The 27,679-nt window shown below is 33.0% G+C and overlaps 2 protein-coding genes across 5 annotated transcripts in view; one reads left to right on the plus strand and one right to left on the minus strand.

Moving 5' to 3' along the window:
- LOC137408426 (uncharacterized) overlaps positions 1-274 on the minus strand; it is a 301,367-nt gene extending 301,093 nt beyond the window's left edge. Inside the window, exon 1 of the transcript XR_010980085.1 lies at positions 149-274. The gene's annotated coding sequence lies outside the window, so the exon portion shown is untranslated. The remainder of the gene's footprint in view (positions 1-148) is intronic.
- A 10,022-nt stretch (positions 275-10,296) lies between these two features.
- Positions 10,297-27,039, plus strand: LOC137408789 (uncharacterized). Of its 4 annotated transcripts, XM_068095374.1 has the most exons (8): positions 10,297-10,405; positions 15,370-15,461; positions 16,858-17,004; positions 18,740-18,872; positions 21,729-21,862; positions 23,260-23,428; positions 24,344-24,519; positions 26,937-27,039. In XM_068095374.1, exons 1-7 carry the CDS (start codon positions 10,327-10,329, stop codon positions 24,493-24,495), a joined length of 906 nt encoding a protein of 301 aa, XP_067951475.1. In that variant the 5' UTR covers positions 10,297-10,326; the 3' UTR covers positions 24,496-24,519; positions 26,937-27,039. The 4 variants fall into 4 exon arrangements, with proteins under 4 accessions (XP_067951475.1, XP_067951477.1, XP_067951474.1 ...); XM_068095376.1 differs by lacking the exon at positions 21,729-21,862; XM_068095373.1 differs by lacking the exon at positions 26,937-27,039 and having other exon boundaries at positions 24,344-24,604.
- Positions 27,040-27,679: the final 640 nt, after the last annotated feature.

Raw genomic sequence — 27,679 nt, forward strand, 5'->3', positions numbered from 1 at the left:
CATACTGCATCTCCGAAATTACCAAAGTCAAGAACCTATTATCATGGCAATAGGCTTAGAGCTGCTTCGCAGCTAAGTTTGGAAGCCAGCGGCATTGGCTACCTTGTTCACTGTACCTTGCCCAAATGAGGAGATAAATACCTACTACCTCTAGACAGGATACTGCCTCTGAGTGGTTGCTTTTAGAACTGCAGAGCCGCCACATCAAAAGTAGGTGACTGCAGTTCTGGGAACTTAAAGCTGGACCACTCTCCGAGGTAGACGTACCAACGGGACCTGTAACAAGTGACAACCCAAGTACTTGGTGAGTTATTGATATAGCTGTTTTCCTCGATAAGAAAGCATTAATATTTTACTTACTTAATTATTGAGAAAGCAGTCATATCAACACAAACAGCTCTAAAATACCGAAGTTATATATTTCTAAGTATTTTGAGCTTTATTGATAATAATTATTATAAACATATTGCTTTATACATGCATATTTTTACCATCTATTGAATAGGCCTTACTTTTTAATGTAATGTGTAATGAAACCGATAGCCGTCGCTCTACAAAGAAATACCGCAACTAAAAGAACACACGATAACACTTTCATTCTTATCGTTTCAACAATGTTAAGTTTTGCTTGTGTATTAACTGTAGTATGTGAATTATATTTAAATTGTACTCATGAAATTATTTGAGTTACTGTACACATGTACATGTATATTCTTATATTGAACTAACAATAACGTCATTATTAACCGAACAAGGACTATGGTCGACACAGCCATTCGTTCGTTTCTCCGTGTGCGGGCAAGTTTTACCCGCAATTGGTAGTATATAAAAGAGGTCCGAATTTTATGAAGGGCAGTTGGCGTTTAGACACGATACGATAAAATACAGACATGTTACCCCCAATAGTCCTATTTATTAAATTGGATTATTCGGAGGGTAATTGGATATACCCGGTATCTGTTTTAAGGACACAAAACCGAACTACAATATATTAACAAGGCCGTTGTCCGGACTACATGATTAGACTCGGTGGCCAACATAATCAATATAAACAGGTAGTAACGGACCGGGTATAACTTTAAAGGCAGTTGCCTGCAATTCATTACAATATATGGCTTGTTGCTACCACAAGAAGCCATGTTTTAACAACCGTGCGCAGGCGCTTCAGTTCTATTTCCTGTCTCGAGTTTGGCAATAGTTAAGTCGAGACGAGACCGATACGAGACGAGACAGGTCGATACTCGAGACGTCTCGTGTCTCGTTCCACCTCTAGATGGACCACTTGTGCATTGGTCTAGATTAGAAGGGAATCAGGACAATGAGTGATTCGCTTATTGAAGTCAAGTTCTGCTGCTCTTGAAAACAGAAATGAGAAACTTCATAGAGCTTTTTAGCTGCTTTTTCTTCCTCAGGGCAGCTCAGAAAGTTGTTGATCAACAACGCCTTAATGGCAGTCAACATTTTTTTTTCTGTCACTTACCTCTACTCAAACAGGAAGCTTTAAAACAATACTAACTCTATCAGTGTACATTTTCACAATTTAAATATTGTTAGCATAGACGTTTACGTAATTTTGTTTTTGAACAGTACCACTAGACTGCTGTAGATACGCTGCGTAATGAATAGTAAAGTTCCTTAGAATTATTTCTACATGTTTTGAGCTTGTTTGGTTTTGTTTATAGATGAAACCTATGCTCTACTGAGTTTGTCCATTAGCCACTAATCATGCATGAATTCTGTGATATTGTCATGTGCTTTAGTTCAAACCAGTCAGAAGTATTGTGACAGCTACTTTTGCTGACCTCTCTTCCCACACGGCGCAGTAAGTTTAGCTAATATAAAATATATTTGATTGTATATACCTCACTAATCCTCTTCAAATGTCTTTACCTATTTTGTACAAGTATGAACTGCAGCTACTAAAGTTTTTTAGCAGTTGAAACTTTTTGTCGGTAGAAAATGTAAATTTTGTACCCTAAAGATGAGCTTACACAAATTTCAGTAGATTTTATCCAAAAAGTTTCGGTATTTTTATCCTTTGCATGTATTTTTGATATTTGAAATGGTCTGATTGCCAGCATGTTTCGAAACTAAATTTAAAAATACATGACTGCGGTTAAAATGCTCAGAATAAAATTAGTGCCAAAATGCTGCAACTAGTTGCACCTAATAATGCCACTCATAATTATGAATCTCCAAAGGTGTCAACTAATATTTTTGAACAAGCCTGAAGCTTGAAACCTGCAAGTAAGCTAGTTAGCATAGATTATATTTTAGTGAGCATAAAATTTTAGCCGGCCACTTTAAAAAAGATTATAACTGCAGATTTCTATCACTCACCAATAAATTCTTGACCTGCAACATTCTTTGTTATATTTTCATTACCTGATCACAATCAACATAGCTGATATATTTTGTCTATTTACTCAAGGTTTGAATAGTAGTTGTTGTATTTCCCTTACACATTGATAAAATCCAGTACAGCCAATTACGATCAAGAAAAGTAGGAGTGCATCGTAATAGGTGTAGAGCAATCATGGCCTGTTATATGAGAAGAAAACTCCTAATAGGGTTCACTCAGTACAACAAATGACATGGCCCTCCCTACATAATGACTATACCTACTTCATGGGTCAACCTAACTAACTTTACTTTCAATTAGCATTACCAAACTAATTTGAACAGAAGATCCACAGTATTTGCTCTCCTGATGATATCTTGTTTCCTTTTTATTGCATTCGTTGCGCAGTTATTTTATTTTTTTAGTTCATTCTTATTTTTACATTTTGAACATTGAAGTTCATATAAATGTATGTAATTAGTGCTGTGGTAGTCTGGTGTGCTTTGAGAGATGTCAGGTGTGTCAATAGAGCACAGAGAATAACTATATGCCCAATTATTCCAACACATAAAATAGCAGTAAGAGGTTGAACGGAGCAAGTTTCACTGAAGAAGACTTGTCAAAGAGAAAGAGCTGAAACCCTAGCAGTAATCACAAAGTAGCATTGACTGAATCTGATTGAAGTTATTAATAAATGTGCATACACGGTATTTGAATACATGTATTTTTTTCATGAGTGAATACATTTATATTTAACGTTATAAAATAAGCAATTATCTATGTAACCCTAAAGATCTGAATCAGCATCTGTAAGAAGTTAGTCTTTAGTAAGAATCGCTAGATCAGATCATTTATCTGAATTGGCTAGTGCATTCTGAATCAGGACATATCTAACGGACATCTCATTCAGTAACTCAAATATGAGTTCCACGTGTAGTCAATGTCAAATCCGTTCTCTATGCCTCAGTACAAACATGTTTTGATGACTTAGTAACCATAGCCAGCTACTTGTGACCTCTGGGCCATAGTCTGAATCAATAGATCTCTACTTCAATACATTGGGGTGTAACATTGTTACGAAAGTTTGAAAATTTAGTAAGACGCATTGATATGAAATTTGTGGCCCTTGATAACCCAGCAGCGCACATAGGACTCTTGAGCGTAACGTCATTAATGATAAATCCGGTAGTGGTTGACCAAGCTAAATTTTTCAGACTTCTTTAACAAGCCATCTGTATATTTCATTATTATTTCATGTTTTTTGCTATTAAAAACACATTTGTTTAGCAGAAATTGGCAGGCAAAACTTAGCCTTACAAGCATAACAAGTCTTTGTAGAATGTTTTTCTTGTGAAAAATGAAAATATTCGGCTTTTGAAAACTGTTTCATAGCAAACATTTGATATCATCTAACATGCCTAATTAAAGATGAACTTGTATATTTTATCAGAAAAAATTGTCGACATTTTTCTATTGTTTGTGATTGTCTTTGATGCTTGAGGTAATTTGACTGCCAGGATGTTTCAAGATTACAATTGATAAAAAATGATTGCAGTTTAAACTTTCAGATCATGCGAAAGTGCAATAATGATGTCTATAGCTGCAAAGAGACCGCCATATTATAAATGTATAACACTGCAACTTGAAGACAATAGTCAGAAGTAATGATAACAACTAGTGACACCCTTTTGCACAAAAAGTCTTTTCTGAGAATTTTAACCGCACGGCTGTTCAATTTTGCCAATTTTAATCTTGAAACATCCTGGCAGTCAGTACATCCAATTATAAAAACCAACCGCAAACAATAGAGAAAAACCAAAGATTTCTGACAAAACTTATAAAGATTTTGTGCAAGTTTTTTTTAAAATGTTTATCATCGACAAAAAAGGGACATCAATGATCAATAGCATTTAATCTTTTAACCAAGCAATACATGAAATCTTACATGAAATCTGCACTATCATAATCTCCTACATATGCAGATGTAAGGAGCTTCAACTGGTCATCAAGATGTTGTCTATGAAGGTTCTCTGCAATAGAAACCATTTGGAAAAGGACAAAGGTTACGCATACATTATTATGGTTCTCTCCATGATCTCCCACGGATTTCACATGGGTTTTGGTCTGGCAATGGTTGGTAACATGACAATAGCTCACCAGAAGTTTTTTCATATCGATGTTCATCAGAGCGGTCTCATATCAACTGCTCACGTGGCTACGACTTTTCTATTTGGTATGTAGTCTAATCTAGTAAACCGGTATTGCATTATTAGTATTTTTATGATTATTATTATTAATACTATTATTGTTATTCTTATCGTTACTATTATTACTTATTATTATTATTACTATTACTTATTATTAGTATTACTATTACTATTATTATTAGTATTACTATTATTATTACTTATTATTATTAGTATCACTATTACTATTACTTATTATTATCAGTATTACTATTATTATCACTTATTATTTTTAGTACATGTATCATTGTGTTCTGAGTGCCCAAAGCCTGACTAGTTTTGGTTCATAAAAGCATTTTGGCATATCAATTCGATACTTTACGGCAAATGCATAAACATTTTGATTGGAAATATTTTCGTTAAAATATTGTTTTTAACTCATGCTAGTTTTAACTTTGTCTAATTCAATAAGTATGTAACTGAATTAGCCATTTTGAAATTGTTGTCAAAATACAAGTGTTTTTAAAGACTATAAAATTTCTCCATAATGTTTTTTTCATCTATAGCTTCAAATATTTCCAATGTTTTCTTTTTACAAAACAGTGTAGGTGAGTCATTACAGCTGAACCAGGTGCAAGCAGCAAAACCTTTCCCAACATTTAGCTTGGCGACCGACAAACATGGTTCTTATTATCATAAATATTGTTGTTATTTGTTATAAAACTGATAAGGTCTGACAATCACCTTCTTGTGCATTCTTTGACCCAGTCTCTTGTCATTCGTGACCCAGTCTTTGGTCAGAAAATTGATTTTTATTTAACATATAACTAAGTTTGTCATTCTAACTTTCAAACTACATATCATGAGAAAGATGTTTTGTGTAGTTCAAATAATTTAATAGAAAATAAAAACAATGGTAAAGGTTTTTAAACTTTGACAAACTGCAACTTTCAAACTTCATATCATGAAGAAAAGGTTTTGTGCAGGTCACATAAATTACAAAAAATAAAACAATTATAAAAGGGTTTAGATATAAATTTGAAACAATTAGCAAAAAATAGCTAAATTAAGTCGGTTATACTACGACTACAATAAAGGATAATTTGGTAATGATAAAATTATTACAAATTGGGAAAACAAAATAAATATCCTGAATATGTTGAGTTAATAATAACAATTCTTGTTTAACATCCATGTACAATTTTAGCTATCGACCTACAGCCAGCCATTTTACCGAAAAATGCCAATATCGCTTCATGATATGTAATCAATATTTCATCAATTTCAAACTCTATCTAAAACAGTTTTGTTACATATTTTATATCTCCAATATGTTAAAAAACATTGCCATGCAACAAATTCAATGTATATACTTTGTGTGTTGATAAAGCAATGTGAAGCTATGATCACTACAAAGCCAAAACGATTATCTACAATGTTCCTATTACAAAACGTTACAAAATTATTACCTTCACCACCATCAGAATGAGTGCTGCTATTTTACTTATTTGTGTAATCACGAAATCTGAATCTGAATCGGCTATAATGCCATCAACATAAGTCATTATCTGTTTTTTTTAACTTTTTTAACTTTTTTTAACTTTTTTAATCTTGTTTTTTTTAACTTAACTTTTTTAACTTGTTTTCTTTAACTCGTTTTTTTGTAATTGAAAGTCTTGCATAGAAATGTGTGTGTTTGAAAAAGGTTACTGTTCTACCAGAAGATATCCATCAAAACTTTGAATACGATGATACTATTTATTATCTCTTGATACTGGTACAAATGTAAAAATGAGATATGGTACTTTGTCCGACCGAAAGATGAAAGAATGTCGAAGCTCTTTTCATGAATACAGTTTACTTGTCCTCTTTGAAAGGATATAGTAACTGAACCTTACAAAAAATATTTGTTAATAGGGCGTCATAACGCGTGGCCGCAACTGTAAAATAATCAGCATGCAATAAAGCTATAGCCGGAATGCGTACAAACATATCCATGAACATACTTTGAGAAATATATATATAGAAGTAAATGCACTAGCTGTTATAAGGAGCGTGCCATAATCAAGTATCACAGGACATCATCTTCTACAACCACTTGAATTAGGCATTTTACGAGTTTTAAGGGGTACTGAGGCGATTTTCCATTGTCTGTAAGGGTTGTCTTTCTTTGAAGTGCAGCACAAGGGCCTCTCCTGACACAGCTGACAATTCTTGTGTTTTGAGCTACCAAAGCAATAGGCTTTTAAAGATGGAGAAAAAAAAATTAGAAAATGAAATAGTGAAAAGCTGACAAATCTTGAAATACATGTACGATTTGCAGAATATATCGGTTGCCTGTGTAAACAAAGCAAGCTCATCAGAATAGTCTTGATACAATATTAATACATTAATAACAATATTAAATTATTAATATAATACCTTTTTTTGGAATAAATGAAATCAAAATTGGCTTGCTTTGCAAAAACATAAAATATTATTGTACATATACTTATTGGTAGGACCTGTGGCTTCCCTGCTTGTTAAGAAGTTTGGATGCCAACTGGCAGCTATAGTTGGAGGATGCTGCATGATATGTGGCTTTGCTGGCTCTTCCTTTTCTACTCAACCCTGGCACGCCTTTCTTCTCTATGGTCTAGTAGCTGGTCAGTCAAACTCAGTCAACTATTGTAATGCTCTGAGAGTTGTTAGTAAAATGCTAAAGTGTATATATGACCTTTATGTCTAACGCAATGACCGTGTTAGCCCTTGTGATAGAAGCTGTATCGTATTTACGGACACCGTATTGTGATCTACGTCTTTTAAACCATATGCATTCACTCTATTTACTAAAATAGTTTGTTTTTGCAGGCGAAGGCCTTCTAAAACCTTTCTTTAAGTTTTAGCTCTAATAGTTGTACTAGAACTGCAGTATATTTGTATTTATACTCCATACACATAGAGATATGCATAGGATATATGAGTAATAATAATAATGCTCTCCCTACAATAATAAAATAATTACCTTTATGATACATGTAACTATTATAATTATAATATTCTTAAAACAACCACTATATTTAATATAACATATTTATACTAAATTAAAATGTTTTACCATTACTATTATTAAGTTGTAATCATTATAGTTCATGGAAGCAGACTATTACTATTCCTCCATGACACAGCTACGTCACAAGATTGTGTCAGCCTCAAATAGAAAATGGCAGACAGTCCGCAAGTCCAACAAGATTTTTTTTCCTCACAAATTTTTATCAATTGTTTCGTGTTTAAAAAAATAGACACGGCTCATGCTAAGGATGTGCAAGAAATAGCTGCGCAAGCAATTCCATTATAAACTTTTCTACACTCCAGTAGTTCTTATTTCAATTTGAGCAGTTCCAAGTGTGCAGCTATGTTCTCTAACGTAGAAGTTCTTATTTGTTTAACAAAGAGCCTGCATTGATCCGCAACATGCGAATGTCCGTTGAAACAACACTGATCACACAGTATCGCAATTTGACCTCCAAGTCTACATAATTCGCGCAATAAAAACATAGTGCAGAACATGCGTATGAGTCTTGACTCATTATTGGAACTAAAGTTTGACTGCTTTGTAAATATTCAATTTTGTTAGAATGTAGTAATCAATTGCATGCATTTAGTAAAAAATTTAGTCAAAAACTTTGAATTTCTGTATTAGTATTGTTTGTGGGTATTTATCTAAATGATAAAGCTATAGCTGGATTGATGGCCTGTCCTTAAAAGTGCCCTTTAAGAGACACTACAAACCCATAAATATACCTGAGCTATCAGCTACATCATACTGATGTCCATGAGATGTATTTGCAAGGTTGATCCTTAAATAACTTAAAAAAGAGATCTGATCCATCTAAATAGGTTACAACATTTCAGTAGTTAAAACGGGTCATCATGCTCTAGTAATAATAAGCAATACTGGAGCAAAGAGAGAACATAACTCCTAGACATAATATGCTATATTTTAGATCTTGCATAGACAGGGCTATTTACTGTAATCTCAATTAGTCTACTATGACTCTGACTGAAACATGAGGGAGTCTTTTCAAATTTCCTGAATCACAAAATGTTTGAGTGATGATAGACTTGGGTGAGATTTCTGCTAGCCTTTTTTGCTAGGATGATTACTTTAACATCAGAAAACCATTTAAAGATGCAAAAAATGGCAAAACTTGCAAACTTTCATTACTTTAATTCTTATAGATATAGTCTTTTGTAACACATATAAAAAAGTTTTCTAAAAACCCACAATCATTGTGTGTATCCTTGAGATGCTGATTGCCTTTATAGCTTCTGCTTGTAGATCTTTTAGTAAACTCCTTGTATGAAACGAGATTTTAAACTAGACCATCTGTATTTTGAAAGTTTACAAATAATAGATACTCCCAAAACAATTATTTACCTTCATGCGTCATTATTTATGATCAAGAATAATTATACGCTTAACTGACGTTTGAAATGTTTGCAGCTTATGAAAGCAGCTGCAAGTAAAACAGATCTTGACTGGCTGATGCCTATTCAATCAGGGCATCTCTAACAAAAATCTCATTCAGTAACTCAAATATGAGTTCCACGTGTAGCTGATATTCTGCCTGTTCAATATGTACAATGTTCAATCACTACAAATCTTCTATGAAGATTTAATAAGTATAACTAATTACTTGTAACCTCTGGACCACAGTCTAAAGCAAATCGCTTAAACTTGGCTGTCATTGACAACTTCGGACTAAAGTCTATAGCAAATAAATTCGACCCCCCATTTACTGATGCCATATCATTGAAAGTCTGCCTTCTCGTAATCTCTTATGCATGCAGTTTTGTTAAACAGATCCACTCTAGGTGAATGTTTAACAAGTGAATGTAAAATATGTCTTTTCATTGAATGAAGATGCGCATAGCTTTTTGATTATGGGCTAGAATACACATAGAGTTATTTAAGTTCTGTTTAAGTTAAATTATACTTTAACGACTCTACAAAACGATGGTTAAATTTGTTGATGAAATTTTGAGGACAAGGCTGCGTCTCATTGTTGATGGATAACTTTCGTAAGTTGTGTGCACATGCATTTATCATAAAAACTCTCAAACATCGCATCCGCTCGTTTGGTCGTGAGATTAATAATGTTGGTTATTCTAATAATATCAGTGCATTTTACTTCTAATATTGGCCAATATTGCATTTCTCCTATTGCAGAGGGAAAAATATAAACATATAATCTTTTCCTTTCATTATTGCTGTTTGTTGCATATAATAACACCCACACCCAGTACATTACAGCTACCATTGCAGTTATACTATTGCACTGCAGTGCCTTTTGACTGTTAATATTGCAGTTCTCAACCATCAGTACCCTTTCTTTTTTTCAGTATTACTTTGGTCGTGAGCTGTATGGCAGGGGAATTTCTAGTTATATATATACACATATATTCATATATAATAATATATATATAAAAATATATATATATAATATACATATATAAATATATATATATATATAATATACATATATATATATATATATATATATATATATATGCATACATAATAATATATATATAATAATATATACTCGTATATATAATATATAGGCTCTTATGTTTGTTGTTGCAGGTGCTGGAATATCATGTTTATTAGTGAGCACTTCTGAGATTCTCTCAATTCACTTTGATAAGAAAAAATATTTTGCCTTTTCGGTGGTCATACTTGGGCAGTATGTCGGGATGTTCTTTTGGCCATCCTTCTCGCAAATGATTCTCGACCAACAAGGCTATGTAAATGCAATGAGAATTCTTGGCTCCTTCCATGTCATCCATATTATAATTGGCGTGTTTCTCATTGAACCCATAACTGAAATATCAGGTACGTTGAATACTAGCCTTTCTGTTTTGTATTTTATAGACTGAACTTCTTATTAAATTAAGTTTAATTGATTTTAATTTTGGAAAATATGAAGCGCTGTCAGAAGTTATAAGACCAACTCACATTTTAATACACATTTGCTGGTAGTGACGATGCACTGCCTTGATTTTGCTAGAAACCACCACCTACCATGTACCATTAGATGCAGTATTTTCTAATGATTAATAAAAGCCAAGTTTCCAATAAGTAGCAATTGGCAATTGATTTGTTTCAATACAAATACATATGCAACCGACCTTCACAAAAATTAAAAGATAGGCAGTTAGCTGTTTATTATCATTTTAACTGATTAATTTGTGATACTCTGAGAACATAATTGGAACATCTCTTTTAATAATGCTCGTGCTGAAAAAAGCCATTAGGGTTGTGTAAAATCGCTGGCTAACAAGATTACCAGATATAAAATGACGACACTAACTCTATCACTTCCATTATAAAATGACAACTGCAGGCTTTTGATTTACATTGACGGAACCTGAAAAAATTTTGACATGTAGCGATGTAAAATATGTAATAATTAAGCTAAACTAGCTCTAGCAGGAATGTCAATGTGAACAACAACATGAATAATTTGGTAGTCGTATAATTTCTGACAGTACTGGGTAGCATGTCTTATCATGGCGAAATTTGAAGACAGAGTGAATAAGACAAAACTACCATCTCTAGCCCATGTTCCTTTAATTATTAATAGCATGCAGTATTATGACTCGGGTTGTAGAGTAGCAGTCTACCAAACCAAAGGTTACAGTTCAAATCCTGTTAAATGTAATCATTTTTAACCTTCAAGCATAGATGAATGAACTCACAGGACTCATTTTGTAGTATAAACTAGCTGTACTACTCAGCGTTGCTTGGGTAATAAAAAAGCCATTAAACAGGAAATTGAGTTTTACTTAACATATACAAGATTTACCCTTATAATTTAAAACTTTATATCATGAAGAAAGTGTTTTTGTGCAGTTCAAATTAATTAAGGAAACAATAAAACAACTTTAAAGGGTTTTAAACTTTTTCAAACAACTGTAAGTTTTAAATTTCTTAACTTGGAAGAAGTGTTTCGTTGAAAAAAATTGGAAGAAAAACTAAATATGTAAAATAGTCAAAGTGTAAATGTGAAATCATTAGCAATTAATGGTTAAACATAGTCTGTTTTGCTACGATTACAAAGAAAAACTATTTGGTATACAATTATATGGTTCTAGTTCATTTCAGTGTTAGCGTGTGAAAATTAGCTTGCCATTTTTCTCATTCCAGTGTTGACACGCAACAAAATTGTAGGTTATAGACAGACATACATAGAGTGGTTTAGAAACACATAGTTATTATCTAATGCATCACCTTCTGGTAAAAAATTAATAACAAAATAATATGTTAACCTTAGTAACTATAGTTACCTACAATAACTTTAGCGCATTTTGTAGCTATGATGTGCAAGATAATATAACATTACAATGTACTATGTAGAGAGTTCTTACCTTCGAGAGACGCGTACCGTAAAAACTGAATCTTGCTTAAGTGACTTTAGTTTACTGAAAACATACTTGAAGGAAATTTTAGTATGTATTTTATTGAACTTCAGACCTCTAACTAAAACTTTATCATTTATCCGTTTTCGAATCCATTTTCACCATAACAGGTACCACTGAACTTGCCATGTCGAGCAATGTCTGTCTCTTAATAACGTACTGAATCAGTATACAGATTGCCAACTTTTAATTTTGCAATAAATTATTGTTGATATCAGGTGGCAGAAATGATTCGCCTTAACGAAAAAAATTACGAGAAAGCATCGAGTTTCCTAGAAGTAGGCGAAAAATATTTTATAAGAAGGTCATCATAACGAGTGGGAACAGCGCTCAAATAATACGCCATTTATGGTGTGCATAGGCTATAAGGTATTTGATAGTGGTTCTGAACAATACGTTTTGTATAATAGCTCAGTGGAAAAGCCCATGAGTTTTTAACTTGCGGTTGAAGTCTCTGTGAGTTCAAATCCATGAAATGTGAAATTTTAAATCCAAAATTTGAATAGCTGAAGCTTAACATACACAGACACGGAGACACAAACACATACACATATATATATAAATGTAAATGTGTATGTGTATGTGCGTGTGCGTGTGCGTGTGCGTGTGCGTGTGCGTGTGCGTGTGCGTGTGCGTGTGCGTATGTATATGTATATGTACAGACACACAAGCTTTGATAAATATATATGTATGTATATATAAATATATATATATATACATATATGAAAAAATTGTTTCCTCACCCCGGATACCCCGTATGGGTGGTAAATTTTGCTCTAACTCGGTCTCCTACCAGAGACCTGGGAGTTTGAGCACTCGCCTCAAGATCTTAGCTGTTCCCAATAGCACACTTTTCTGCAACTCACCTGAGTTGATTGTTGTTGGTATTTGGGCAAGCCACATTTTATGCGTCGGTGTTAGTGCGCCCAGTGCCCCAATGACTACTGGGATTGCAGTTATTCTTACATTCCAGCATTTTTCAATCTTTTCTCAAAGAGGGAGATAGTTCTCTACCTTTTCTTTTTCTTTGCTGGTCATATTGTAGTCATATATATATATATATATGAAGTTTATTAAAAACTACAGGTTAAAATCATTACTACTATTAGTTTCATGCAATCGTGTTGCAATCTTCAGGTAGAATGATTAACCTGTAGTAATGATTTTAACCTGTAGTTTTTAATAAACTTCATACACAGCTCTAATTGACTCAATTATTGAGCACTTTACTTTACAGTGTAAACCACATATACTATATATATATATATATATATATATATATATATATATATATATATATATATATATATATATATATATATGTATATATATGTATATATATGTATATGTATATATATATGTATATATATATGTATATATATATGTATATATATATGTATATACATTTATATATATATCATTTATATATATATATTTTCTACCTCCAGATTGTAGAACATAATGCGACTAGCTAAATGCTTGGTGTATCCAGCGTGTCTGTAACATGTACATTGTTAAAAATTAGTAACAATATAATATGTTAACCTTTGTGACTATAGTTACCAACAGTAACTTTAGTGTATTTAGTGGTTACGATTTGCAATAAAATGTAACATCATAATGCACTCTGTGCAGTACGTGCCGTAGGGAGTTCTTACCTTTGAGGCAGACATTCAACATAAACGTTAAATTTAAATTTATTGAATTTACCTTACTAAACACATACTTAAAGCTAAGTTTTAAAATGTATTTTACTAAACCAAACTTCAACTTTGTCTTCATCTGAAATTTCATCACCTACATGTATCTATTTTCGGTTTCGTTTTCACTATATCTTAAAACGAATAAGGCTGAACTTACAGTGTTAGACTGCTAGTGGGCAAGCATCGTAGCTCTTTCAGGTGTTTTGAGGGAAATATCTGCAAATAGCATATCAAAATTTTCAATATTTTGCTGTAATCAGCGCATTGACCACCAAATTTTGATAGAATTTCTGTTGATTTTGGATGGCAAAAAATGTTCAAAATTTTTTTTTTGTGTGTGGCAAGGACAACAAACATTGTGTCCGACATTGCAAGCAAAAAACCGTATAACGGGGTCATCGTAACTCGAGGGCGCCCCGTTTTATATTAAGTGCAAATTTGACCAGTCTACAGTCTATGATTCACAGTCGATTTACAGTCTATGGTGAGAGTGATGAAAATGATAAGAACAGCTTATGATTGTTTGTGTTTGTTAGTACTCTTGTTGCTTGAATGTTGTGAAGTCAAATCCAGTACTATGATGCTTTGTTTTTGCTAAAAGCTTATCCCTATAACTGGACAGTCGAATGAGAGATATACAGACAAACTGTCAGATTTCTATATGTAGATTACACTGTGCAGTTGGAGTATTTATTTAGTATCTATAGAGCATAGAGCAATGCTAGTAAACATAACTACATATAGCTTTTCAAATTTGTGAATAATAGCAACTTAAATTTGTTTAAAGCCCCGCTGTTGACTAACTTGCAGACTAAAAGCAGACCTAATTTGACAACAACATTTTTTTCAGTAGATTGATATATGACATCATTATTGGAAAAACTCATTGTGCCAATGCATTTGTAACGACATAGGCTGATCATGGTACAATACATGCAATCACTGATTGAAGTTTTGAAGCTCCCATCATGCATGAGGTGTGTAAATAGTATAGGAATTCTAACTAAATATTCCTCACAGTTTTAATGTATTCATTTTTACATTATTTATCATTAGAAGTGCACAGAAAGCTTCTTGACTGTTTGCTGTGCTAGACTACACTAATATACATGTATTTCACGGAAAGATTTTGTCACAAACAAGTCAGCAATGAATCAGACGACACACAATCAGAGAAACAATATTATGGATTGCCACCTTGAAAGCATAACAAAAACATTTCTGCACTAGGTTGTACAAACTGCTGATTCACATAATTTGTTGCATCAGCTGACATACAGGTGTGATGATCATGAATAATCAAATAATACAAACATTGGTACATTACAAAAGTTGTAGTGAACTTCAGTAGATTTTGTGATTGTTACAGGGGTATTCATTATTAGATTTACTCATAGATTCTTATTGGTTTAATAAAATAATTATTATGTCATTCTCTTGCCATCAATAATGACACTTATAAACATAAATTCTAGTTTTTGGTTATGTGTAGTGTATACATTTAAGTCTGTAATAAATAGTTTCTCCAGATTGTCATAAATAAACAGAAATAAACCTGAATAGATAATGTACTCTAAATACATACTACTTGCTGATAGAATCCCGCTGTACATATGATCTACTAGTATACTCATTTTAATTTTGTCTTAATGAAAGTTCAATTTTAATGTTTCAGTGAAAGAAAAAGTCCTTAATAAAGTTGTTCGTAGAACAGCTTCTTCTGCAGAGGTTAGCTCATACAGATTTACCAATGACAAGGCAATGCAGGTACTATGTCAGCTTTAACACCTAATCTGTGTTAATGTTGTTGATTTACATTCTGTTATAATATAAAACTCTAATCTTTTAATATTGAAACCATCACACCGAATAAATGATATACAGTCATACCTCTGCATACGAGTGCTCCAACCTACAAAGACCTGAGATGTGCGCTGACTTCTAGCAAGTTTTTTCCTTGAGATACGAGCAATCTTTGCAATACAAGCCTGTTCTCAATGGCCACTACACTATATGACCGAGTATGTGAGAAGCGGCTTTTGAGAACAACATCACTCGTTCTTTTTCCTCAAAACAGTTTAAAAAAAGTTTGGTAAAAGGTTTTAGTGAACAAATGGCAAAACCCGAATAACCGGAAACATTGTAAAAAAATATGATGATAAAATTAAAATAAGCTTTGTAAAAAAATAAAATTTAGTTTCAAGTGTTTGTTTAGTAAGCTTAATTCATTGAATTTAAATTCAAAGCCTCTTACATAAAGTCACAACAGTTTAGTGTACTGAATTTGTTGCTCTCAAGTTTTCCTAAGGCTGCTGTTATTCACAACATCTGTCTTGAAAGTAAAAACGCCATACTGTGGTGCACGCAGGGATGTTACATCTTATCGCAGATCGTAACAACTAAATAGATATAGTCGGTACTGAATTATCACAATTAAAAAAAACACATTTTCCTCCATAATATCCTGTTTAGGTAGAGTTTTTATAGTATGGCAAGAGGATAATTTGTGTAATTAGTGTAATCAGAGTGATTTTATATAGAGAGCATTGCCCTGATACGCTAGTAAATGGACATACGAGCTCAGTCCCAAAACTCATTAAGCTCCTATGCCAAGTTATGACCGTAGAAAAGATTTAATGTGCTTTATAAAAGTTTCAAACTGTCTCAATAATGTCACCTTTGAATGGGTAGACCAAAACTCTTCCAGTAGTACTAGTCAACAAAGTTCCAAAGTTAAACAATCATTTTTAATATCATAAAAGCATCATGATCAAAAGGCATATCATTGTGACATTAAAAAATTCTCGCATGATGAATGATCTATAAGAGCAAACTCACTATGGTGTATTTAATGCGTAAAATAAAGGGCTACTCCACGCAATGCCAGGTTCAACTGGTAATCTTAGAACTTCCATTCTCCGTATAAATATGCCACAATCTATCTGATTAGAAACTTGAGAATCTGTCTTCGCGTGCATTAAGGAGTAATGTACTCAATGAACGCGATTATGGATTTTTGTCATGAAACAACCTTTGATAAAAAAACAAAATTTTGAGCATTTGCAGTCCAAATGTTTGTTATTTAATAAAAATATCTTTATTTACACAGTTGATGATTCAAAGAAGTTTCCATGCTGGAACAACCAAAATGTTGGTGTTTTAGGTTTACACAGTGTCATCAACGCCCAAGGACCAAGTTGATGAGATGAAATCCATTGCAGTAATTCCGGAAGTATGCTTCCGAAGAGAAGATGACAATCATTCAACATGCATTCTGAAATCATGTTTGAAATTATTCAGGTCACATCAGGTATGTGGTCTAAAGTTATTAGTTCTTTTTTAAATGATATTAGAGTTTTAGTTTAAAAAGGGAGTGATTATACATTCGCAAAGTAGACTTTGACACAGACTGAATGTGGAAAAACCAGTTTACGCAAATCTTACAAGGCTAACTTGTCAAGGCCAGAATGATGTTTTTGACATTAGTGATTGGATGAATTCTACACTCATAGCAAATGTTTAAAACTTTTTGTATATACTACTTTTAAAGCATTGTTCCATGTTAATTTTATAGAAGCCTATTTGCGAGTGTTTTTGTTTAAAACATTGTGATTCTACATGTATGTGGAGCTAGGATATGATCACAAGAACCAACATATATATGTATGTGAGACCGGTGTGTGACCCAAGCACCAGCTTATGTATTTATGTGAGATTGGTGTGTGCTCACAAGCACCAGCACGTGTATGTATGCAGAACCAGTGTGTGACCACAAGCACCAGCATACATATGTATGTAGGACCAGTGTGTAACTACAAAAAATCCATTCTTACAGATGTGAGACTAGTTTGTTACCAGAAACACTAGCATACATGTGCAGAAATGAAGCCATCATGTGATTCAAAGCACCTGCATGCAGTTTGTGTGCTGGGTCAGGGCACGACCATAATTACCAGCATTTATAAGTATGTGAGACCATTTGGTGATCACATGCATCGGCTTATTATGAATACGCAATTACATGTAGTAATTAATCACAAGTACCAGCATACATACGTAAGTGAGCCCAGTAAGTGGCTACAAGCATCAGCATATATTATACATGTACGTAACTGGGTTCCAGTACATGAACACAAGCACCAAAACATATATTTATGGGAAACCAGTAAGTTACCACAAGCAACATAATACATATATATGTGAAACTAGTGAGTGACTATATGCACTTGCATACATAGAGATGCTCAAATACATAGACAGACTCAAATATGGCAATTTGAATGAAATGCATATTAATCATTGTAACCAATAATCCTAGAACATTGACAACTAACATACAGAATATGATTGGTTCTAGCTATATGATGCTTTTTAATGTGGATGCCCTCAGAACTGCTGCAAAAACTATTCATTTTTGTTTTAAGTGGTAGTTTAGTATTTATTGATAAGTATAGACAATGTTTCAATGTGGACACATGTGTGGATGATATAGATGTAAAATTATTAGAGTTACTCCTCGGTTAGTGTTTCAACTGACTTTTGCATGCTGCTGATTAATGTAGTCACTTTGTTGAAAATTATATAAGTATGAACAACTGAAGTGTGAAAGATTTTAAAAAACAGAACAGCTTGCATGACATTTTATGAGCATCTTTTGCAAGTGCTGTTTCCATCTTTCACAAGCATGAAATGTTTAATACAATCTTACGAGAGACAAAAATTGCTTGATTTGCTGATTTTTGCTGCTTCCATCCTGCGAATGATTCACATTTATGGATTACTTGCATTATGACAACATAAGCCTAGTAGGGCTCTGAAACTTTAATGGTTCAAACTAGTTGATTCTATAGTAGTTGATAATACTGAAGTCTGTAGAGGTTTGGCAGCCAGGACTTGTACTGTTCTAATACATATGTTTTTTTTTCTCTCAAACAAAACTAGTAGTTTGATTGTCCAAAGGTAAGCAGCTTAGCATTTGCTCCACGATATATGTACACTCGTTTATGACAACCCTGCACTGATGTGAAACCTAATTTTGTTGACAGGTTTGGCTGATGATGCTAAATGGAGCATTCTGGGGCGGAAGCAGTGGCAGCTTTTTAGTTTTCACTAATGAATTTATTGTGAACAAACTTGGACTTACTGAAGATGAGGCAGCATTGGGAGTTTCTATCATTGGTACAGGAAACTTCACTATCTTTTATATTTTGCAAATTGGATTCCAGCATATTTATTGAAACTATATCTCAAGTGTAACTAGAATTATGTATTTCACAAAAAAAAGCTATTCCCACTTTTTATAACAAATTCTCAAAAATCAATCTTTGTTAAATGAGGAAGAACTTTCATCTTACTCCTTCACTAAAAACGGCCTTACATGTGTTGAAAGGTAATTCAAATAATGGTAACCCGTCAATCAATCAATCAATCAAACAATCAATGAGCAAGTTATAACAGACACAGTAAACAAGATTTAAGAAGACTTTATAAAAGAGGACCTTGATAGTCGATATATATTTTTATAGTCAGTATGAATGTATTAAAGGTTGAGTTGCAACAAAATTCACATTACAGTTATTTGGTATCATAAGATTCACCATATCTTACTCTGTTGTGTTGTAGATGCAACATATGTGGGAATGCGATTACAAGCTCTTAAAAGCTAAAAAATGAAACGCCTTGAAAAAAGTAAAAACAACAAGAATAGTGAATGTAATAGGCACAGTAATAATAAAGGTACCAGCAGTAAGTACCTGTAAATAACTTGGTGTACAGAAATCAAAGCTTTGAAATTAAAGTTACTTTTTTGAAAAACCTGAAAATATATTTATTTGATGCGTAAAATACTTTTTTCATATCAAACCGCTTTTAATTACTTGACAACTACCTAAATCAAATGAAAGGTCATTACAATAAATTTTGTAAATAATGCCTGCTAATTCTTATTGGTGTAGTGATAACGTTTTAATTCAAACATTCTTAGTTTTGGTTTGAAATCTTGCTTCATTGCTATCTTATAACCATTAAGTTTATAGGTTGCCCAGTTCAACTTGATTTTGGAATATTTCACCAGTTTGCTTGTAACCATTGGATGCCACCGAGTACCAGCCTTCATCCCAGTCTAGCCAAACAAGTATACCGATTCCTGCTGTGCGTGATAATAAATTTCTAATACACTATACGCTACTTTGTATATAGAGTGCTTTTCATACTATTTTAGGTAAATTCTATAGCTAAAGTTTAATTCAATCTTATAATAATCCCATATTACTGTTAGTAAACTACAAAGGGTTACTCAAGTAAATTTCAAATATTTTATCAGAAAATGCAGCTTTTTTGTAACATTTGAGAGGATGTTTGTTTTAGGTGATCTCACTGCCAAGAGATTTCAAGAAAACATATTCGCAAAAACTTGACTAAAGTTACAAAGCTCCTAAAAAGGCATATCCAGGTTTTCAAAAAATTATGTCAATATGTGTGTATACCAATCATAAGTTCACGAGTTATAAATATACAGTGTAATCAGTGTCAGATACTCAAATGTTTACACAGCATTTAAAAGGAAACAATGCAACAAACCACAACACAAATTGAGTAGCTTTAGAAATACTTAGTTTGTATTAAAAATTATAATTTTTTTTATTAGTAAATATATAATTTTACACAGACTTCACAGTTTTGTTGGTCTCAATACAAACATCACAGTGCTCTGCTAGATTATGGCTATATTATATAGACTATATTACAGAGATGATGAAATATCATGATATTATAGTTACAGTCATTTGCAAAAGTTTAAGACCACCCTTGATTTTTCCAAAAACTTAAAATTTTTGGTATTACACCAAATTTTTTCTTTTTTGTTTACGCTATGATACAAGTTAGAGAATACATAGTCTATACTGTGCATCAGCTATTCCAAATGCTGCTAATGTCAATAATTTGTAGGTCGCCCCTCGTTTTCTATTATAGCTTTAAGTCTCCTTGGCATGCTCTCAATAAGTTTTTTACAATAGTCATCGGTGATCTCAGTTATCAAACTGTTCTAATTGCTTCATTTACAGCTTAAGCATTTGGGGCTGCCCTTTTGCTACTTTGTCCTTGACTTTGCATCACAGATTCTCAATTAGGTTCAGATCTGGGCTGTTACTTGGCCAAGCAAGAACTTCAACTTACATCTTTTTCAGATAATCTATCACCTTGTTCAATTTGTGGCAAGGTGCTCTATCGTGCATAAATACAATGCATTCATGTACCTCATATATAAAGCTATATTGTGTTCAAAAAGTTTTTTTTCTTTTTCATCATTCATAGTGATGTTTTTATCTAAAAAGTAGCAGCCTGCAGTCTCTTTGACAAACATTGTCTTCCATGCCATATGACTCGGTGAATCTTTTATTCTTATGACAGCTTTATCTGTCATCAAAGCAAGTTACTACTGGTCTACAAATGTGTCTTTTGCGTAATTTAAACTACAACAAATTAGACTTATCTTAGAATAACACGTTTGACCAGTCTTGAATGGTCCAGTGGCTATACCTCTTGGTGACAAATATTTTGGCTCTAGAAGTCGGTGCCAAGGCCTGTCTTTACACATTTTCACCATTTTGTTTGAACTAATATTTGCCACAAAACTGAGCCAAAAGTTAAGTAAAGCATTAATCTTTATGCTTGACAATAATGAACCAACTTAAGGAGCAACTGATAGGGTTACAAGAACCACTGAGGAGATTAACTGAAGCCAGAAGCTAGTAACATCATTTAATAGAAAATTTCTTCAAATTTACCAAGTGGTCTTAAATTTTTGCAAATGACTGTATAATAATTTTAGTAACATAATTGTATTTATAGGGTTTTGTAATCCTTCTAATATTATTACTATTATTATTATTGTTACTATTATTATACTATGTATGATTATATCTAAAGAGTTTGGCATTCCTGTCTGCTAAAATGAACTTATGCAGGTATAAACTTCAAATTTTTTAAAAACAGTTGCTTGGTTGTGTTCACAATATACTAACTTTTATCTAGGTGTAACTGAAATATTTGGAACAGGATTGGTGACTTTTACTAGCCAGTTTGAGTTTGACAGAGCCATATTACACTCATGTACAATGATAGGCCTTGGCATTAGCCCTCTTCTGGCAGCAGTCTGCTTTAATAAGGTACGAGTTTTGTTTCTTGTAATGCTGTCGATAGGGGAATTAAATTGATAGCGGATCTAACAAAAAAGGGTGAACAAGAAACTCTTGCTAATTAAGGGGTGTTTAGGTAACGAGATACTTGTAACATTTCATGTTGTTGAAAATGGCTTTTTTGAATATTTTAGGCTATAGATGAGTTGAAACATAAAGGTTTTTTTTCAAATTTATGAATAGTAGCAACTCAAATCGGTTCAAAATATTACTCTGTTGCCTAAACTTCAAGAAACAAACTTAGTTTAGCACACTATTTTTGCAATAAATTGTTATAGGACATCACTATTACAAAAGCACATTGTGTTCATGTATTTGTGATTGCATAGGCATATCACGCCTGCCAAAGCTATTATCATGACACAATGTATGCACTCAATGATCGAAAATAATGCCAGCACTTGAGATATACTATCAATCAATGAAGTTCCACATTTAAATATACATTAAACTATGATTTTTAATTTTACTCATTATAACAATAATTATTTATACGATTTTTAAACACAATAATCAAGGTTGCTATTAACACACTGTTTATAGGATATCAGTTTTCTCAACAAGCCATAACTCTGTCAATTGTACTAGTATATACTGAGTCTATAGTTGGGGTTCTATACAGCGTTAGTGCGGGTGCTAATACTTTCACAATAAAATTTTGATCCTACAGCCATATAGAACTAAGCATCGGCCTGAATCTTTCAGCAAACCTTAATTGATAGTGATAGTGAAGGGTAAACTGCAGGTTTTTCTAATAACCTACATCTAAATTGCCTAAGTTTCAAGCGTGCACTAATAGGTCAGCGAGGGATTAACACTTTGCTGCCCCTTATGGTTCCCAACAAGATGCTTGCTACATATGTAGGTGCCTCAGTTATGGTATAGCAAATCTATTAAAACATGTGCTAGGTATGAACTATGCATAAATAAAATAATATTGTTGTATAATCTAAGCATAAATAAAATAATATTATTGTATAAATCTCAGTGTTTGTCATTTTGACTCGATGTTAAACTCTGTGTCCAGTTATAGAAATTAAAATCTAGCAGGAAAAAAATCCTCATGACACTTGAATACAATGGGTTTATTGGGCAAATAATCATCACATTGGTTAAGATACTTACGCTTAAAGCGATTGCCTGGGAGTAATAACTAGCACTGTTAATCGTTACATGTAATAATTGTTAAGCTGGCCAAGAATGCGAGTATTGTTCTAGTAAAGATTTCAGTAAAAATCTAGCTTTCCAGGTAAGTTACTCAAATTCAATGGGTAATGATTATATTACTTATAAAACACTGACTATTCAACTAGTATTGTTGTACAAGTTGATTTTGACCAGAACTTCTGAGAAGTTTACTGTTTTAGGGGATGTTCTATATGTTATGCATAGTCTGGGGACTGTCAGATGGTGCCTGCATAGCGAACTTCTTAGGCTATGTCTATGGATTCTGTCAGCCAGATCTGTTAGCTTTGTTAATGGGTATGAATCTGCTGGCTCAGGGTGCAGCTATAGCAATGGTGTCACCAATAGTGGGTGAGTACACACAAACATCTGGTGTCATTGAAAGCTGGTAATAAGTGTGACACATAACTGGCTTCATATCTATGTGATACACAGTCATACATAGACAAAACCTCTATGGTTATGTACTTATATTGGCTCAATGGCAGTTTAACGTACAGTAACTAAAAAAATGTCTTTTATAGCCTAGAAACATGATTCTTGTGCTAATTTTTAATTTCTCACCTTATTTAATTTAAAAATGTAATTTTAGGATATTGGGAAAAACTTAGTTTTGCTGCACTTAATAGCTGCGTTATTTAAATGCCAGTGTTTTAGTGATATGTTTAGATATTTTAATTTCACTAAAATTTTGAATAATTAAAAAAATTTCCTTAAGGTGGCATGTTTTGTTCAAGAAACTGTTTAACTTAGTCATAATAAATCCATTAAATTTGGTAAACTTTTGATACTTAAATGAGCTGCCATAATTTTATGTTAAAATTCTAGTTAATTTGTCAAAATAAATGATCCTTTGCATTTGCATTATAAATAACAGTGAATGAACTCGCTGATGCATCGGCAATGATTGGTTAACATGAATAAGCTGTTTTTCTAACTATTAAAAATTTTTAGATTTACATGTATTTATGCTGATGTCAAAAGTTTTCAGATGTAATTTTTATCCGAGTAACTTAATTGAAGCCTTCGAGATGTGAATATTGTTTTCACAAACTCTAAAAATAGCCAAAGTTCCATCAACTCCTCAAAATTTGTACTGTAGGGCACTAACTACTAGCTTGTTTTTCATGCATGACTTTTGCATTTTTCTTCAAAAATCTTTAATCATTTGTTGTCAGCTAGGCCTATACGTAATAATCACACTACTGAGGAAATTTGCTGTCTCAAATGCTAGAGAAGTAATTAGCGCCAATGCTATAACTCTAGGGTACTTGATGCAGACCGTCAGAGCAGAATATGGAATACTTATGTCTGGGCTTTGTGCTATTGCTGCTGCTTTCGTATTGCTGCCAGTCATTGTTCAGAGAAGAAAAGCTACAAGAAATTACAATATGGAAGAAAATCAAAGAAAACATTAAATATTGATAGTTGTTAACATACATGTATGTGATTAAGTTATTATATTTATAATATATTATAATACACACACCTATATATTATATCTATATATATATATACATGTTATATTAAATATTTTGTGTATCACATATATAATATATATAATATACATGATATAATATGTACTGTATCATGTATATTGTAATATATGTTAATATTATATATATGCAATATATACCATATATGCATTATATTATATCATATACATGATATAATATAATGCATATTTTAATATATATTATATCATATACATGATATAATATATATTAAAATGTATTATATGATACTACATTCTAATATTGCTGAAGCAATTGATTAGCAGTATATGTAGTGAGAAAAAAGCCTCAAATACTTTGTTTTGTAATCAGGTTAATATCAAACGTAGCCTATGCAACTCAGCCTGAATTTCATTGTCACCCAGTCATATCAAATCATTTTTGTACTAATGTACAGCACTACATGTTTCGACTTACTATATTTATTAATTTATGTTATAAAATAACTATATTTGTTATCAGTATTAATTTAAAGTTCTTCATAAATTACTTACGGTTGAGGTTTTCCTGTTTGATGATGCTCTCTTGATGTATGATACAACACCATTAAGGAATGGAACCTTGCTATCTTTCACTCTTAATCTTGCAGTTGTCCCAAATTGCCCTGAATAAAGCTGGCTCTCATAGAAGTGCCTAATGCACACAACTGCACTACCAGGTAGTCTGCAAAAAGTTAAGTCGGCACGCTTTGCCTTAGACAGCCATAGTTTTGCTAAATTTGGGGACTGAGAGACAGGAACTCTAAAAAAGGTTATGCTACGACTTCTAGTGTCAGATTCACAACTAGCAAAGAGACATCTACTCATTGTTATTAACTGATTGTGGTTGAAAAAGATAAACTGCATTGAATTACTAATGAATAAGTAAAGAAATCGTTACCGAAATTGGCTGCTTTGAGAATCAGTGATGGTCCGAGGTAAATGCACCAAAGTATATTTTCAACTTTGAACTTGCTAAACTAGTAAAAATATTTGCTAAAATTTGGTTTCCTTGTTCAATTAACATAGTATCATGTATTACCAATCATATAAAACATTCTTAAAAATGCGTGTTTGCTTTCACTTTAACATTAATTGTTGTACTAGGACTGTACCTAAAACATTTATGAACATCTTCACATTTCTTGAATCACAAAATGTTTGAGTCATGATAGACACAGATGATATTACTGCCACCTTTCCTTATTAGGATACAAGAGAAAACTATTTCGAAACCATTGATATATATATATATATATAATTTGTGTGGTACATATGTAAAAAGTGTTTTCTACAAATTCACAATCATCCTGGGTCTCCATGGAATGCTGACTGCTTTTATAGGTGCTTCTTGTGAATTTGCTAGTAAGCTCTGAATATAAAACAAAACTTAAAATCGTACAATTAGCATTTTGACAGTTTACAGAGAATAGATCTTTTCACAACTATTCAGCTTCATGCTACATTACCTGTGATCAAAAACAGTGGTACGCTTAACTGACAATTGAAATGTTTGCACCTTATGAAAACAAAAGCAGCTGGAAAATATGTCCATTGGCTGGCGCATAATGAATCAGGGTATCTCTAACAGAAATTTCCTTCAGTAACTCAAATATGAGTTTTGCATTTAGTTAATGTTCAGCCTATTCAATATGTACAATGTTCAATCAGTCCAAATATACTATAGAGACATAGTAACTATAACAAGCTACTATTGACATCTGAACCACAGTCTAAAGTGTATAGCATAAACTGGGCTGTCATTGATAGCTTAGGACCATCGTATATACTCTATAGCAAATAAATTCAACCGGTCATTCACTGAGACCATATCATGCAAACTCTGCACTGTCGTCAGCTCTTATAAATGCAGTTTCCTTAGACCGATCGACTTTAGGGACAATGTTTAACAAATCCCTTCTATTGACTGGAAGCGTAACTAGTAGCAAAAGAGAAACTGTTTTTAGTGATAAAATGAAATACCATTTTTAACTATTTAAATTTTGTAACAGCAATATTTATAAAAAAATGTAGTGTTTTTTGTGTTTATTTTGACAAAAATGCTACAATGGTTTTATAGTTCTATGTGTAATGGTTTGCCTTGGGACCTTGATTTTAATATCTCGCAAAAAAAAATTTTGACTGTATACAAAGTGGCACTTCTGCTCCACACAATTCAGACTATGACTATAAAGCAAAATTGAAACAACTCAATCAATGTAGATGGCCCTTAAGGTGCGTTTACACTGGTCGACACCAACTCCGATTATGTGCCAGTACCCCGACTCAGACATTTCACGTACCGGTGCCGACACCGTCTCCCCCTTTACATTGCAACAATCAAACTATTTTTGTCGGTGCCAACAGCCAATCACAGCGCTTCACCGCTCTGACCTTCACCCGACCACGCGAAGACGAGGTCACTAAAAGTCAACACGCTTGATGTGGAAAATTTTATACTAGTACTACACTACTACTGCTGCTGCTGCTGCTCCTAGTACTACTACCGCTAGAAGCAACTACTGTATGCCGAATAGAGTCTTCCGATGACGATGAGACTTTGTTGATGGCAGGATCAGCTGCGGCAGCTCTAACAGCCTGTATGATGGAGGAGGAAGAACATCTTTGTTTGATATAATATCTATTTTGTTGTTGTTGTTGTTTGTTGGTAGTAGCGGTAGTAGTAGTACTAGTTATTAGTTATTGTTTTGTGTGTGTATGCAAGGAGATTTTTTTGGTACTAACTTAGGAACTAACTTGATTTTTTGGTACTCTCACATTCACATCGTTGTTAGCCATGCTGGCTCACTATCAGAACGAGCGCAAAGGAAAGTTTAATGAGGCTCCTAGCTTCTGATTGGCTGATGAGCATCTGATTTGTCGGCGCAACCAGGCACTGCTGAGTTGCACTGCTGAGTTAAATAAGATTGGTATGATGAAGAAAAAAATTATCATGCTCCACTTTGTAAGGTGAAAAAGTCGTATATCAGGGTAATCGTAATCTGAGGGTGTACTGTATGGTTGTATACTTAGCCCTGTTTGTAATGGCCTTTCTAGGTTTAATGAGAGCGTGTCTATTGGCCGTGTAGTGGTTGTTCTTTCTGTTGGCA

This window comes from Watersipora subatra, chromosome 11 (genome assembly GCF_963576615.1).
Source record: "Watersipora subatra chromosome 11, tzWatSuba1.1, whole genome shotgun sequence".
NCBI lineage: Eukaryota > Metazoa > Bryozoa > Gymnolaemata > Cheilostomatida > Watersiporidae > Watersipora > Watersipora subatra.